This window comes from Parambassis ranga, chromosome 3 (assembly GCF_900634625.1).
Source record: "Parambassis ranga chromosome 3, fParRan2.1, whole genome shotgun sequence".
Taxonomy (NCBI): Eukaryota; Metazoa; Chordata; class Actinopteri; family Ambassidae; genus Parambassis; species Parambassis ranga.
Genome location: NC_041024.1, coordinates 19,010,800 through 19,027,268, shown reverse-complemented (window position 1 = coordinate 19,027,268; position 16,469 = coordinate 19,010,800). Strand labels below are relative to the sequence as shown.

At 39.4% G+C, this 16,469-nt stretch overlaps 3 protein-coding genes across 3 annotated transcripts; 1 reads left to right on the top strand and 2 right to left on the bottom strand.

The window, feature by feature from the left end:
• Positions 1 to 1,328: 1,328 nt before the first annotated feature.
• LOC114433687 (proline-serine-threonine phosphatase-interacting protein 1-like) lies at positions 1,329 to 7,194 on the top strand. Its single transcript, XM_028402334.1, has 16 exons — positions 1,329 to 1,377; positions 1,467 to 1,549; positions 1,923 to 2,023; positions 2,356 to 2,430; positions 2,693 to 2,727; positions 2,813 to 2,919; positions 3,293 to 3,355; positions 3,436 to 3,528; positions 3,825 to 3,870; positions 3,964 to 4,043; positions 4,327 to 4,425; positions 5,742 to 5,838; positions 6,041 to 6,134; positions 6,322 to 6,410; positions 6,504 to 6,616; positions 6,757 to 7,194. Exons 2-16 carry the CDS (start codon positions 1,517 to 1,519, stop codon positions 6,886 to 6,888), a joined length of 1,257 nt encoding a protein of 418 aa, XP_028258135.1. The 5' UTR covers positions 1,329 to 1,377; positions 1,467 to 1,516; the 3' UTR covers positions 6,889 to 7,194.
• LOC114433688 (tetraspanin-3-like) lies at positions 7,189 to 10,825 on the bottom strand. The gene is made up of 7 exons (XM_028402335.1): positions 10,688 to 10,825; positions 9,960 to 10,151; positions 9,415 to 9,489; positions 8,998 to 9,099; positions 8,708 to 8,860; positions 8,511 to 8,594; positions 7,189 to 8,350 (listed from the first exon to the last, which is right to left on the bottom strand). Exons 1-7 carry the CDS (start codon positions 10,748 to 10,750, stop codon positions 8,258 to 8,260), a joined length of 762 nt encoding a protein of 253 aa, XP_028258136.1. The 5' UTR covers positions 10,751 to 10,825; the 3' UTR covers positions 7,189 to 8,257.
• A 3,564-nt stretch (positions 10,826 to 14,389) lies between these two features.
• On the bottom strand, positions 14,390 to 15,269 carry nmbb (neuromedin Bb). Its single transcript, XM_028402428.1, has 3 exons — positions 15,064 to 15,269; positions 14,680 to 14,867; positions 14,390 to 14,592 (listed from the first exon to the last, which is right to left on the bottom strand). The coding sequence occupies exons 1-3, from the start codon at positions 15,227 to 15,229 to the stop codon at positions 14,539 to 14,541; spliced, it is 408 nt and encodes a 135-aa protein (XP_028258229.1). The 5' UTR covers positions 15,230 to 15,269; the 3' UTR covers positions 14,390 to 14,538.
• Between the last annotated feature and the right edge of the window lie 1,200 nt (positions 15,270 to 16,469).

Here is a 16,469-nt window from a genome sequence, read left to right as displayed (position 1 = left end):
GCTGCCAGGGCCTCAGCGCACTCAGGCCCTGGCAGCACAGCTGATTCCCAGGGCTTGTCCGTCCATTTGAGGCCTCAAATGGGGTCACAGCGAAGGCCAAGGACCACAGACTCAGACATTTTGATGTGAAAACTTGTAAGCTTTGGCCTGGAAGGATTATTTTCGCTCTAACTGGTAGATGTCTGGTTTTCCAACTGGGAAAACAGGATTGTTACTCTCCTCTTGAACCCAAAAATGGCCTCTCTAGAACTGGTAATAATAACAGAATTTATAACTAGTGATTGAATAAGGATCTATTACTAAAAAATAGTGCAGATCATACCTAAATATATATAATAAAAATATTTCTTTACATAACCTAGAAAACATTTTATACATCCTCAGCTTAGAAAACCACTAAAAAGCGGGGATTGTCAAAATGCATTTACTGTGTGATCAATTCATTCTATGAAAAAAGTATAAATCTACAGTAAAACAAATAAAAACAGTGAAGTAGACCAAGCTCCATTATTCTCAGTTGGCTTTATTGATTTGCACTGTCCCTTTAACATGTTGTTAGGTGTGTGACAGAATGATCCTCCAGCTTTGTGAGAGAGCCAAAGATTTTCACACATCTCATTGAGCGGCTGGTGAGAGACACCACTGCCTGTCCTTCCCCTCACTTTGAAAATCAATAATATGCTTCAATGTGCTATTCACGTGTCTTCCCTAAAGGAGATGCCTGAGGCACAGATTTGTATTTATCTCAGCTGGATGGAGATTTGGGATTTTGTGTTCAAACCCCCACAGAGAGATGCACAGATGCAACTGTTGAGTCTGTGCAATAAGTGGGTTTGATCGCAATACAATACAGCCTACTAACACAGGGTCAGAATTTTACAAAGGTTTGTACCTCCCCCTTGTGGTCAACAATGGAATGTACAAAAGACAAAGTAAAAATTATACACGTTGATGGTTTATTATTTGAAACAATAAAATGTCACCTTACTTCTATTTCAAAGGTGCAAACAAATCTTGACACATGTGATAAAGTGGTAGAATGTAATTAAGTGTATTTACTCAAGTACTGAAGAGCCAAAACTAACTCTAGGAGTCTGGATGGATAAACAGCACTGCAGGGCACAGAACAAATGGACATTAGTTCATTTAGTATTTAGTAGTCTAAGTGCTATTATTTAATGATAGAGTGGAGGAATCTTTTTTTTGTTTTGTTTTGTTTTTACAATTCAACTCAATTCAACAGCAAAAAACTTTTAAGCAAAGAAGGACATTATGATGTTGAAAGAGATATGGGCTGAGCTTGCTGTGGTCAGTGACATCATGGGACAAAAGCTCTTCCTCATTCAACATGACTCACTGACGTTTGGGCCACTGGAGGTTTGACACACACTTTATTTGGCTAAAAGTCTCCTGTAACCCTCAGCTGTCTCGCTTATAAGCAATTTATTTAAAGTGAGTCTTTTAAGATAGGTGTGAGCTGAAGAGCTGCGTTCAGGTCAAGGAAGTGGCAACAGAAATGTCCCCTTTGATGTTTAAGGACGCTTTCTGGGTAAGTCAGTTTTTGTGGTCTCATGCTTTGTTGAAGTTGCCTGACACTGAAAGATCATTGTCATATCATGCATTCATGTATCTTTCTTTATGTTGAATTCACATGCTAAAAGTAAAACACGTCACATGCTGCATCAAAAAGCAGCTCCTCGCTACTACACAGAGCTGTGTTGAGTTGTTATACCACTAAACTAGAGGCAGTTGTACAGCATTCTGACTGTGCTGCTATCGCACATTCATATATTTTTAGTAAGTCCAAATGTTAGTTCTGCATTTTTTGTACCACTCACTGTCTCAAGAATATGTTGTAACAGTCAGAGAGAAGAACTGCTGCAGCATTTCTCAGAAAGGTGCTCTATGTTTTCTCGTTGTAGGGGTCTGATTTCACTTGTCATGCTGGATACGAGGTCGTGATCCAAAGGTTACGAGATGGAAGGCAAATGTGCAAAGATGTGGAGGAGCTACTGAAGATGAGGTTGCATCAGTTTGTATTTTAGTAAAATTATTAAAGTGGCTGAATAGTACTATTAGCCAACAGCAGGTCCATCACAGAGGGACTCACATTTACTTTTTCTGGTAGTACACAGCGAGTATAAGTACAGGCATTAAAGCAGACCCACTGCCCATCTGCATCACCACAATTAGGTTAGCCGATTACCACATAAAAATGTCATGGCAGTCAGAGTCCTGAATTACTGATGTGCAGTGTATGATAAGACATAAAAGTAAAAAGGTATGTGTCCATTTTGTGAGGACAGGAATGTGATTAGTGATGCTAAAACAGGTGCCCGTCTGTTTTTACTACAGGGCTCTGGCAGAGGAGAAATACGGAAAGGAACTGGTTACTATTGCTCGTAAAGCTGGCGGACACACAGAGATCAGGTGAACTTCACAGTTTTGACTTTGACTTCAATGCTGACACTGACCTGCAACATAAAATGGAAATCAGCAGCCAGGCAGCTCTGAGTCACAGGCGTTTTAGAGGAAACTAGGTCTAGGAAACAAAAAGAAAAAATAGATTGTGTGTGTGTAAACAGCTACTATCTGGCTATACAAAGGACCAACTCTGCAGAAGACAATAAACTAAACTAATCTAACTGGAGATGTTATTTGTTGTTGTCGTTCTTTTGATTTTTTGTTCTAGCACTTTAAGAGCATCCTTCGAGCAATTAAAAACCCGTAAGTCCATATATGTGTAGTCTAGCCAAGTTTGGTTTAAACAGGCAATGTTACATTTTGATATTTGGTGCGTTTTTGGTTGCAGAAATTGAGAACATTGGGAACTTTCACATCCAATTATCCGATATATTGAAAGAGGAGGTGAAAAAGATTGAGACATTCAGAGAACGACAGAAAGAGCAGAGGAAGAAGGTACTGTGTAACACCTGTTACTCAACAACTGAGTGCTACTGTTATTCAAACACAAAGATGTCTGTCTGTCTGTCTTTCCTGATGCTTCAGTGAAAATAATGTGAGGGTTTCTGGCCTACTCTTGATATTGCTGCACATATTTATGACTAATACAAAGTGAAAACAATCAATGCATTTCAATCTACATCCTGCAACAAATCCTGTTTGTGGAGAATTGTTGCAACAATCAGTGAGGGACAACCGCTAATTCTGTAACTGGTCATGAGTAAATTCCCCTTAGCAGCAGGTTTCAGTATTAGAGATATGCAGAGATGTGTATGTGAATCTAAAAATATACATGAAAGCATTAAATCTGTTACTTTGAACCTTCTAGTTTGAAAGCATCATGGAGAAGGTTCAGAAGAAAAAGGTTTCCTTGTTCAAGAAGACCATGGAGGTGAGAAAATGCACCGCAAGTCAAGAAGAGGCCGTAACCACTGCTTTAATGAAACACATTTGTGTTTCTCTTACTCTCAGTCTAAGAAGAACTACGAGCTGAGATGCAAGGAGGCCGATGAGGCAGAGCAGGGGTCTGAGAAACCTAATGCTACATCCAAAAACTCTGACAAGGTAAAGTGAAATACACAGTATATCTACCAATACAATAGATTCCAGACCACTTGTATTTCACAGCTCTGTGAATAAACAAATATTTATTTATTTTTGTTTTTACTAAAAGCATAGCAACATTAACACCGGAACTACTTCTGAACTTATGTAACAGCTAGAAAAGAGGAACTGGAGTAGATTAAAGCTCCACTGTGTTATTTTAGTCTGAGCGGAGTACATTAACAGCACATTTTACAAGTGAAGCAGAAAGCCCCTCAGGTTTATGTGCAGACATACTGCTTCCTGTGTTACCACAGGTACGTCAGAGGATCAAACAGAGCCGCCAAGCAGCCAATGAAGCAGGCAAGTCACATTTTTCACTTACAGTTTCCATCTTTACCTTTGGAGTCAACTGTAGTCACGTCATTTCTGACTGTATACTTTCACCTTTTACAGAGAAGCTGTATATCTCCAACATTGTTCAACTAGAAAATGTTCGCCAGGACTGGGAAGACACACACAGAAGCACATGTGAGGTACATCTGACTGTCAAATATAGTAAACACACCAGACTGAGGGTTTCTTATCAACAGAATAAAACTCACACCACAAGACCTAAAACAGCCTAGTGCCTTCGAACGACTGACCACTGAGGAAGTGCACTTCCTCTTGCACCGAGCGTGCTAAAAATCGAACATCATCAAAGTTCTCAAAATTCTTGTTTATAGCACTCCATCATTTTCAGCATGTGTTACAGTCTGAGATGTTGTAAGGAATAGGAAAATACATACATGTGGAGTAAAAACAAATGTACTTCAGGTGTTCCAGCAGCTGGAGGGGGATCGAATCAGCATGCTGAGGTGTGCTCTGTGGGACCACTGCAATCAATTCTCCATGCAGTGTGTGAAAGATGATGAGGTGAGGTCATGTTTTCTTTTTAATGTGATCAATGACATTTATACTAAAAGTACAATCAGTAAGAGTTGGAAGTCATTAAGAAATGAGGCTAAGTCAGTCTATATATTGGCCTCATGCTAAGTGATGCATGTCATTTGTGATGTTTTTAAACATCAACAGGCCACTGTATGTGAATGTGAACGTGAGAACTGGGTGAAAACGATGGAGTGAGGCAGTAGATGTGCGCACTGAACATCTCAGCTGACACAGATTACGCACAAAGGAGGAGGGAGGTTAAGGAGACAAAATCAGAGTCCAAGTGACACACAAGAACACACAGCACTGTTAACACAGGCTCAAACAGTGAGGCTAAATGCTGTGAAAACACGCTGCACGGCGGCAGCAGCAACATCTGCAGAAAGTGGGCTATCTTACCTGTTTGTCCGATTGTGATGAATGCTTTCCTTTGTTGCAGCAGAGAATAGCTGTCTGTGTCAGGTGGTGACGTCTCTTCAGCGTTAAGGTCTGCCTGAACTGGTTTAAGTTTAAAATCGCAGGCCTACAAAGGCCTGTGCGCCTGGATGTTCGTCCAGTCCCTCCAGGTTTCAGGAGGACAAACTGAGGCCGCGTTTAATGGTGGCAAAAACAGTCACTAACTTAACAGTTTTGCTGCTAAAGTGTTTTTTAAACATCTGTTTTGCAACATTTAGTCTTATTCACTTACTCACGAAACTCCATGCACGTATGTGGCTGAGTAACCAAAAACATCTGTGGGCGTTACATCGGCAATGACGCATCTGACGTAGCCTATTTCAGTTTTTTTATTATCATTTTAAAGATAAGTAAATCAAAGATAAGACACACATCTTATTACAGTAATTAAATTGTTTTAATAATAGTTACAATTACTTATAAAGTTTAATTAATTGCAGCCCTGCCATGGACAGGTTTAAATAAAATAAAATAAGCATGTTTGCTACATCATAACACCTATCACTGTCCCAAAGGAAGGATGAGCCAGAATACTTAAGAAACACATTAGCAGTTTATTGAACACTATCATAGACCTTTAACACTTATGCTGTTAATGCTGCATGTGGACTATGTCTCCAAGAGCTCTGCCATGTTAATGTGCCATGGATTATTTAAAGGTGCTTTACTGCTGATCAGGGAACCTCATCTGTTCAGTACCCTGCACACTCTTAGAGGAAACATGCTGTTCAACCAGGAACCTGCACATTTTCTTTCTATTTCTTTTTTTTTAGATTGAACGTGCCTCTTACAGTTATGCAGGAACGTTGGACAATTCTGATTTCTTCTTTTTTTCTATGTTATAGTCTTACGAGGAGGTGAGGAGGTTTCTGGAGCAGTGTGACATTACCACTGACAACAACAGTTTCATAGAGATGAAACGCACCGGATCGAGGCCACCGGGTGAGCTTTCACTGTGGGTCAGAGCTAGTATCTGTAGAGTGATAACTGGAGAAAAAAACACATTCCTTTAAACTAAATTGAGAAGTGAAAAAAAGTATTACTAAAAAAATGAGAACAGTGAGTGCTGTTGCTTTCAGTTGACACAACAAAGTATCACTTGGCCTCAGTTCTCAAATGAGCAGCTTCTCTTTTCCTCTTACAGACCCAGTCGTTTTTGAAAACTACTACCAGACGGGGGCGGTCAGGGACAGCAATGGTCAAGCTTATTTTGCAGGAGGAGAAGACAGAACAAATAGGTGAGGCACAAAAACATGGCAGGAGGGATTAACTGAGGACAGTGGTGTGACTACAGTATTAACAGTGAAAAATGTCAATTTTTTAACCATTACAAAGCAACTGACTGACATGCAGCTGTTAGGTTATGAAGGTTTGTGACTCTAGAAGACACTGTGTATTCTAAATGTCTTAATGTGGATCACACAGGTACTCTGACTCTTTACTTGGAGGCTCTGTGAACATCAACCTCGACAGTCTTCAAAAGCCACGATCAGCACTGACATCTATTGATGAGTGTAAGTACTGCACCTACCCACTAAACATGCTGTACTGCAGTGGATTTCTGAAAGAAACTCATAGTAATTTGTATTGTCCTGCTTTGACTTCAGCCTCAGCTGATGCAGGATATGCCCCCCTTCTCGGCCTGCAGCAAGAAGCACCGTCAGCCACAGTTTTTCCTGATGAAGACTTCTATGTTGTGGTTTATCCATACTCTGCACGGGTGACTGTTTGTGCAAACATTGTACCCATTAATATTTTAACACATTACTACCAAGACAAAAGAGAAGCAGGTTTATGAAAGACAGTCATCTGATTGTAGATTATGTGACATCTGTTTCCTTCTTTACATTCGCTGGTCAGGAGGAGGATGAGCTATCTGTGAGCAGAGGAGACGTGGTGCAAATTTTGGAACAGGGTGAAGACGGCTGGTGGACGGTAGAGAGGAATGGGCAGACTGGACTGGTACCAGGAAACTACTTGAGCAAAATCTGAAGTCTCATGCACACACATGAAATTAACTATGTACAAAGTGACAGTTCCTTTTTGTGTAAGCCTAAACAACTTCAACCAGCTCCCACCAAGCATGTAATGGTTAAGGTTTATTGCCTCCAAAGAGAGATCACAAAGAGATCTGTGAGACTAATATTTATTAATTATTAAGTCTACAAGACGTAGCCGTGATGTAGTTTCCTTATATCTGATGAAGTATCCAGTCAATAGTTCTGTTTGGTTTTACTGGCAACATATTACTATATATACACACACACAGAGAATAAAGTTAAGCCAGTCCAGTTGAAATGTATGAGTTTATTTGTCTGCTTTCTGTTCTCCATTCTATACAATCTTGCTTCTCATATTTTTTCTCTGCAGCACTAACTAAATACCTATAGGGTCAACTTAACAGCTCAAAAATATTAAAATGGTGCACAAAATTTCACAAAGGTGTATAAAATAATGCATCATAGTACTTTGATATAACTAACAAACTAAACACAAGGGATTCTACTGAACTGAATCTACAGACACAAGCTTTCAGGTTACACTGATAATACTAACTGGAGACCAATAGGTTGACTTATAATGTATATCCTGGTATTAACTCAGTGGTGAAGCTTGATTCTCTGAACACTCACACCACAACTGAATGTACATTATTCACATCCCGAATATTTTTGAAGAACTCTTTGAACCTAACGTGGCTTTGGGAGAAAAAAAAATTCAAGTTCCACCAAAACATAAAACTTTGATTTTGTTTCAATGGTATTTTGTCATGAGTCCACAAAGTCTGTTTTACAGTTAAATGTATTGTTATGAGATAAAAATCTTTACCATGGTTAAAAATCAGTTTTCACAAAATTTGATCAAATCAATCTACATTTTTACATGTTTCTTTCAAGCATAGCTGAACAAACATGAAATATCCTTAGAGCTCCAGCAATAGTGCAAACGAGTACACAAGGAAATACATTTCATACAACACTCCCATCCAAATTACTCTTAATCATCCTCACTAGGGATGAACACAAATTTCATGAAGCCACAATAAAAAAGAATAAATCTGCATCAACATCAATAATGTCAAACAGCCATATCTAACTTTGACTTTTCTAAGTATTTCAGTTTTTGTAAGAAAGAAAAAAAAAATTAAAACAACAGTAACTTTGAAAGCATGTCAATAAATAACTGGTTTCTCCTTAAAGGACCCACCCACCCAAACCACATCATCAGTGTTCACTACTTCATCATGAATTGTGCAAGGTGTGCTTGAGCTTATATAACTACAGCTGATATCTAGTGTGGACATGTCCGGTGATGCCCCTGTTTATTTTCTGTAGAGTGCTTTGTTGGCTGGCTGCATCCTTCATGCATAACTGTTGGTTGTGACAAGCAGCTCATATGCTGGGTCATGACTCCTCCTACACAGCACCACGCAGGCACAGAGCATGCCCAACATCTGCAGGCAGACAGCACAGGAATTACTTTTTTTTTTAACCTTGAGCAATGTTGCACAGCAAAATACAAACGTGATCAAACAACAGGAAGTAATAAGCTGCTCATGTGTCAAACAACAGAATGTGTTTTGCAAAGTACTCTTTACTACTACTACTCCTTACCTGTATAGATGCAAACGTTAATGCAGCCCATATGACATACATCATTATCTCCTTTAATTTCTTCACAACCAGAGCTTCACATCCCTAAGACAGAGAAAAATTAATTAGCAGTTATGTGACAGAGAATATTTTACATATTCTAAGTTTGTGTCATAATAAAGTATAGGTATAAAGTAGCCTCTGCTGGCTGTGAGTACCTCTTGGTAGAGATCGCCTGGTCGGGTCAGAGTGCCCGTGCAGTTGCTGATGCTGGGCAGACAGCAGCTGACTGGGACACTGTTGTTTTTGGATTCTTTAAACCAGCGCGTGTTCCTCCAGTCAGAGTAGTTGTGAATGCCACAGCAATGAAGCTAGCAGGAGAAAATTGACAAATGGAACTATAACTTCCTGTCATGTCCATCAATAACAAATAATAAGGTATGAGAAGGTATAAAAATGTTCACTGTATTAGTTTGCAAAGAAAAACCATTGATGTTTTCTTCCTCACCTGCCTCTGCACATAGTCAATAGCACGGCTAGGAGCATCAGTGTTGGTGCCATTGTATTCATTGTAAACCTTCTGGATGGAGTGATTGACCTCATCTTCTACCTGCAACACACAGCTGAAGCTGATTCCTTGTGCATATATATGCATTATTTGCATGTTACCTCAAGAGGAGCGTTTATTTGAACACTATTATACACATTATAACATAGGTCTCTCAGCAAATAGGAATATAGTGCCTAAGTACCTGCATGCAACATAAGTACATTTTGGTAAAATAAAACATAAAACACAAACAGTACATCTTAGTCTGTCATGTAAAACATACAGTTACTGCACATGAAAACTTCATTATTCACCTGCAATCTTTGACCAACTTTACCAGAAACACTTGCATGCAGGTTATGAAACAAAATGTACCTTTGCCCTGTATATGTAGCCGAGCACCACCACCACACACTCTGTTAAAAATACCAACAGCAGAATGGCAGCAAACTGAAATGACAAAAAATAGACAGACAAATCTGAAATGAAACAATGGCCACAGACCTATATGGAGACTAAGAAGAGGCGATGACAGATGTTAATTACACCTGTTCAAAACTTCCTAATACACTTTTTATAGTTAATGAGAATTTTAATGTAGAAAATTCCTTCTATGCAAACTGTATTCAAAATTCTTCATTAATTTGATTTACTGTAAAAAACTTCCTGTCATTGTATCATCGTAACAATAAGGGGAATTTGTAATAAAATGGCATTAATGACCTTTGACGATATCAACATGTCCAAGTTAAACTGGACTAACCTCTGGACAGAAGCATTTAGAACCAACTACTAACAGAAGGACACACACCTGGTGGGCTGCTATGCATTTATCTTGGTTTTTTTTTCTACAGTATGCAGCAGAAATGCTTCATGCAGACCCTCCCCATGTATTCTGTTCATTTTTTGTCGACACTTACGGTTGCCAGTCCACAAGAGCTTTCACGAATTGTTGCGCAGCAGCCAATCAAGCCGATGATGAAAAGAAGGGTCCCGACAGCTATTATTATAACAGCAGGAATCAGAGTGTACACATCTTCAAAGAAGTGGTCGTAGTCATCATATGTGATAAACACATAGGCTCCAATGTAGCACAAAATCCCAGCTGCAGCCTGCAGAGAGAAACAGCTGTCAGACACAGTAACACACAGCCTCCAATGCCAATACTGTGTTTATAGTAACTGCATGGCAGAAATGGACATTTAATGAGAAACAGAACAAAAATATGTATATAATATATGGCTGACCTGAAAGGTGCATTATAAACTTTGATTTGTAAACCCTAACGCATTTAGAGCTCGGTTTAACCTTATATGTAATTTAATCCAGCTCGGCCAGTCAGTTCATGTAATGATGCTCAGACCGTGATGGGGGAGAACTGCCGCTACCTGCTGCATAGCGTCATACCTGCAAGTTGTCACGACAGCTACACAGGCACGCTTGAGCGGGTTATTTTCCAAATACCGCTAGTACAGCTTTACAGTAAATACAAAAGTCACCCAAAGTCATTATATGTGGGCCTTCCCTGCAGCTGTCCTATTGTCAGACTGCAGCGCATCTCTGTCGCAGTGTGCTAGCTCGCTAATGCTGCTCATCCCTGGCCTCACAGGGATGCTGCACATTGTTCAAACATCTGCCGTTTTCTTACCCAAAATATGAGATTGAGGAAAACCAAGACGGTTTTGGACGACGTAATCCCGCACTGGCCCATGGTGTTGTGAGCGCTAATATGAAAACCGTTAGTATACAAAATATTGATGCACCTGCACCTTTGTGGCTAAAATAATAAAATGGCTTCGCTCTGCCCCTCTGTGCAGATTCTTCTGGGCTCCACCAATGAAATCGTAGTAAAGGGAAAGATAACGGTCACGTGGTTTGGTGACGTCGCGGTCCAAAACAATGACTGACTGATAACATTTGTAGCGTTAACTCCCAGTAAGATAACACGACCGTGTCTTATTGTATGCCATGTTTTTACATGTGTGTTGTACATGTATACAAGTATATCTGCTCCACTACCCTGACAGAAAATGTATGTTTAAGCTTGCAGCAAGACCATCAGTGATTCTAGTGGCAGAGCAACTCGCTGTCAGTCGACTGTTTTATGTTTACAGTCCTTATGTATGCAAAAAAAAGTCAACAAAACACTGTGTGCATGGCTGCGTGCAGCCTTCGGTCACTGTGACCTGATGATGGCGCTAAAGGAGAAGTCAGAAGATCAAGAAGGTTTTGTGAAAAGGTTAACATTACAGATATTTCTCCATGACAGGGCATGAAAACTAGAATCTGTTGAGCGCATTATAGGTTGAAGCTTGTTCACATCAGGATTGTGGTATGTTTGTCTGTTAAATACATAATCTAAGCCCCTTGAAAAACTCAATAAAAGACAATCTGCACTGATAGTTGTTTTTTTATGCCAGAGGGTGGCAGTGTATCATGGCTGTCTTTACACTGGCATACACTATGTAAAATGTATCAACTATAAGCATTTGGTGAGCCCACCCTACAACCATATAATAATCCGTATTTTGACCACGTTCATTTTTTAGCTGTTCACTCGCAGTCCTGAATAACTAATAATATGATAATATGTGCAGCACACCCACTCAGTCCTCTGGCAAAATGGATGAATGTAAAGTGATGTGTCCTTACTTTGACTTGTGTGTTTTCTTTAAGAGAAAGATAAATGACACAATAGAAAATTAGTTGCAACACTCAATCATTAATGATTTGAACTGTTGCCCGAAGCACTGGTTTTATTGAATGAAAGCTTGGCACATTTATCTCTTACAGGTTTTGGTGTTAACCGAACAAGAATGGAGCTTACAAATTCACAAGAAGCTGATGCCCCTCCAATTATATAACCTATGTTCTACCTAAATCTTTTACCTAAGGTCCAAAACACAAAGACACCAGTGTCAACACATTTGTCACATTTGCACATGATATAAGTGATGGTTAATCATGCTTAGATGATTTTACAGCTCCACATTGTGATACCTGATAGGAAGTTCTGATTTGAGTGTTTGGAAATTGTTGACAATTCACTGTAGACAAAGATGATAACACTCACATGCAGATTGAATTTCTTAGTCATAGATATCATCTTTTACCTGATAAACCAGTTTGTGTTCTGATATGTTGTTTTACCTTAAAGTCATTTTTCAACCAAAACTTTAATTATGGAAAGACAGTCTTACACATTACAATTGATTGAAAGCAACTGATTACACTTAAAGTAAATCAATTGCTTTTCATCAAACCTGAGGACATAAACAGAAACGACTTCCTGCAGGGAAGAAAACAGCAACCATTGAGAATCACATTAACCCTAACCCATAACATTTCATCAAACCCCAGTATTGGAACTAAAAATAACAACATTTAATATATTTGCTGTTATAAAAGCCATAACTAGGTATCTTCAGGTAGGCCTAACCTCGTATAACACATTAACTTTACATTTTAATTTTTTAACTACTGGTAAGTGACTGAACATCAAGCCATTCCACACCTCGACTGCCCAAATTGGCTGAGGTTTTGATGAATAATGCCAAGAAAAGTAAACAGATTTCAGTAAAATCCTATCTGTTTCCTGGATTTTTTTAATTACTTTCTCTTTGGCAAGCATGGACCCTCCACTGAATGCATGCTCATTTCTGTAGGTCGGCATAAAGAAGGATTACCAGATAAATCTGAGCGTATAAAGGAATCATGCAGTGGAGCCAATTCCAAGAGAGCACAGAGATGCTGAACAGAATGTCTTATTGCCCGTGTTCAGTTTGTGTGGAAGCATGATCAACAGTTAGCACTCTACAACATGTTTCGATCTGTTGTTTAAAGTCATAAGAGGACAGTTTTATTGTGACGCAGTTAGCCCTCCTCCTGTTCGCCTTTCTTTTTTACGCACACATCCTGATAATTAGAATTGTTTGATTACATTCGTCGATTAAACAGCACTGTGCAACCAATGTTTCAGATTAACAAAGAAAAACACAATATTTGCTGTTAAACTTTCTTAAATATTTGATGGCCTACAGACCCACACATCATAACCATCACTAAAAAAACATTCAGGAATATGTTTTCTTTGTTCATTCTCCTCACCTATCAGGCAGACCTTTTTAGAAAATTGTACCCAATTTGCTAGCCTACTAACCTACATATGTACAATTTTGTACACCTGAAAATTCTAGTATCCATCAGAGCTGTTGTCTGGGAAAATAAAATGAGAAGTATTTACCTAGACGTGGTTCCATTTTTTAAAAAAAGAAAAAAATGTAGGCTATTTGTACATTTAACTGCACCACAAGCAGCACAAAAACAGTTCAGTGGAACCCAAAGCAGAATATTTGTGTCACTGTTACTTCATTGCTTACAGCAAAGTCTAAACTCATAAGTAAAAGGACCCCTATGGATAACTTTTTTATTATTTTGATCAGCCAAATGTCCAGACTACACAATTCTCAACTCACACCAAAATAGTAGGATATATAACAGTTTTAGTAATAGATCAACTCCCAGCCCTCACCATGGAAAATGGTCTACATGCTACACCTTAAATGACACACAGCAGAGGTCTGAGCATTGTGGGAGATATATTGAAATAGCTTCCCCATTTCTAATACAATGGACAGCCCAAGGCTACATGGGCCATCTGACTTCACCAGTATTGATCGAGAGAACAGATCATCCCTTTATGCAAAAGATAGAAAAAAAAGCAACTGGTAATATTGATTTAGGGTCAAAAAGATTCGGGAACGTAAGCAATGTGCTTTATATAAGCTGCCTACATTTGAATTTATATAAGTGTTATTTTAGACGTACTTTCCACATCATCAACAACCACAAAACTGATTTTTTTTCATGCTGAACAATCAAAGCCAGGGGCCTTATAAATCAGAGTCATGTGTACCAAACCCCTTGTGGAGGAGAAGATGGAAACTCAGGGGAAGTTACTGAAAAGCCGGGATATCATCACAGGCCCTTTAGACATCATGTGCCTTCCTTTTAGGCCACAAGTGCAAGCAAGGTGTGAGTCAGGCTCATCTCACCAAAGGAACATCTCAACATCTCAAAAAGGTATTCTACAAGAATTTCAAAGAACACCTGAGGTGTATAATAGTCCCCACACTTTGTCATGAATACACTCTCTATATAAAGCCTCCATACAGAGTGCCTGTGTGTATGATGTAACCCAAAACATGTTGCTCTCTGTAATTTATCTGGCCCACACCAAGTCGATGAGTGCAAATAATTATTTTATTTAATATAAATAACTAAAGAAATGACAAGACCGTGTCAAATCCATCAAAAATAAGTAGGAAAAGGCTGTATATTGCACATTAAACATGAGTTGTAGGCTAAGTGGCAGTTACAGTAAATTACAATCATGATGAGCAGGAGACTGAAGACGGTTTCTTATTCATTTATTTTTAACCGTGAGGCAGGGTGACCTCATGATCCGTGTTCATGCGCGCCATGTCTTCCTCCTCTGCATCACTTTCTGCTTTGGATGTAGTTTTCTAAAATCTTCATCAACAGTTCCGCCTCCTGCAACAAAAGCAGCATGACACAAAATTAACCATTATTCTTTTTGTAGTTTTGTTTTGATACACCCCCTGGACTGTTGGGACCCACCTGATTTTTCGAGCGGTTTTCTTGCGTGTCCACTTGCGCTTGCAACACCACTCGCAGAAACTGTTGGAAAAGCTCTCCGAGCGCGCTCTGCTCCGCGGGGAGGTTGACTTCCAGCGCATCAACACCCTGGTCCTCATCTGAAGGAAGCAAGGGGGTATCCATCACACTCTTCTTACCCATGAAATGTCCTGTCAAGCCAAAGAAAACGCCCATTAAACTTGGAGACAGAGAAGCCCATTGAAAGAATTGACACCATTTAAATATAATAATATATAAAATAAAGTTAAAGCATAGATAAAAAATGAAAAAATATTAAACTAAAATAAACAAAAATTGATGTCAACCATAGTAAATAAATAATCAGTCTACACTGTAGATTCTTACCTGTAGCCCAAAGATTGCCTCTTGGATTCACTTTGATTTTTGCAACTTTATTTCTAAGCTCAGTCAAGTCGAAACTAACTGCAGTAGTGAAAGACATGAAAGAAAACAGGACAAGATATGTAAATAAGCCACACTGGCAAACATTATTCAGCGTAAATCCTCTCATCTCAATGCAGACTGACGATCTGTGCTCCAGAGCGCAAATTTCCAAGTGTCTCCTGTTGGTCGCGCAGCGCAGACGCCCTGCTTTTATAGGCTCTCCTGGCACTGCGGTGCAGCCAGCCTCCACCCGGTAAAGCAGGGGTGGGCTGCTTATGTTGCGTGCATTTTTTTTATTCAGCCTAGTGCGTAAAACTGAAATGATGTCTGTCAATGTTAAGGCTTTGTGGGATTGAGTGTCTGGATGTGCTTATTTCAATCCCCACATGCTTAACCTCAAGACAAATGATAAAATGGCTAAATGTCCAACGCAGGTTAAATAAACAGAAGTTAGATGGCATTGCCTTCTACTACACTCAGAGTTTAAAAGGTTTTAAAGTATAATAGAGGTTCTGATAAAGGTACTGTGCATTTTTCTTCCCTCAACATAATGAAACCAATCATGTGCCACAACAGGCTATCCTATAAATCCTTTGTAAAAACCTTTATAAACTGGCACCTTCATGTCTTTAATGTTGTTGGTGTAAATTATATGGCACAGCGGTGGCTAATATGTCCCTCTTCTATGCATATAATAATTTCCTGCACAGCTCCCACCACCCCCTTTCATTCCCATGGCAGGCTCAACCAACGACATGACATTTGGCCGGTTGCAGCATGCTACTGTGATCACCATCAGTCCTCTGAGGAGAGGAGAACCTGCTGATTCTCACTGCTAATTTAGAGCTGATAAGACAGATGGCCTCTCTGTCACTTCAGGGTGCTAAACTTACAAGTATAGTGGAAGAGCTGTAACTTCCATCTTGCTCTTTTAATAACCTTTGACATTAACGCACATACTCGTGATTTCAGAGTTTCTGCAAGGCTGAATGTCAGCCTAATTAAAAGACCATCACGGAATCACCCTCTGTGTTCACAGATTTAATGGCCCTGAGACATTTGCACCTCAGATTCACATTAATTGATTTTTAGTTGATAAACCAGACTATGGCCCTAGGGTACTTGGTGTTAGAGCCACAGCAAAGTGGAACCAAGTTCAAGCTCATTCCACAATATGGTTTACAGAAACCAGCATCCATTTTAATTTGACAGGTAAATTTCTTGACATTTCAAATGACAACTGAGATGTGATGCGTGACCACTAAAGAGGTGAGGTAAAGCTGAAAAAAGGGCCCACTTCACTGTCATCATGGTCAAGGTCTTTCCGGTCTAACAAAGACTGCAACTACAAGCAATCAAGTTCAGCC

Bases quoted from the DNA above. Each gene is read 5' to 3' on its own strand.
- nmbb (XM_028402428.1), bottom strand. From the start codon at position 15,229: ATGAGAGGATTTACGCTGAATAATGTTTGCCAGTGTGGCTTATTTACA. The intron at 14,868-15,063 runs GTAAGAATCTAC...TTGGCTTGACAG, and splicing joins AGGCAATCTTTGGGCTACAG to GACATTTCATGGGTAAGAAG. The intron at 14,593-14,679 runs GTGGGTCCCAAC...CTTTTGTTGCAG, and splicing joins AAAACCGCTCGAAAAATCAG to GAGGCGGAACTGTTGATGAA.
- LOC114433688 (XM_028402335.1), bottom strand. From the start codon at position 10,750: ATGGGCCAGTGCGGGATTACGTCGTCCAAAACCGTCTTGGTTTTCCTC. The intron at 8,861-8,997 runs GTGAGGAAGAAA...TTCTCCTGCTAG, and splicing joins TTGACTATGTGCAGAGGCAG to CTTCATTGCTGTGGCATTCA. The intron at 8,595-8,707 runs GTACTCACAGCC...TCTCTGTCTTAG, and splicing joins CAGGCGATCTCTACCAAGAG to GGATGTGAAGCTCTGGTTGT.
- LOC114433687 (XM_028402334.1), top strand. From the start codon at position 1,517: ATGTCCCCTTTGATGTTTAAGGACGCTTTCTGG. The intron at 2,431-2,692 runs GTGAACTTCACA...TTTTTGTTCTAG, and splicing joins GGCGGACACACAGAGATCAG to CACTTTAAGAGCATCCTTCG. The intron at 6,411-6,503 runs GTAAGTACTGCA...CTTTGACTTCAG, and splicing joins ACTGACATCTATTGATGAGT to CCTCAGCTGATGCAGGATAT.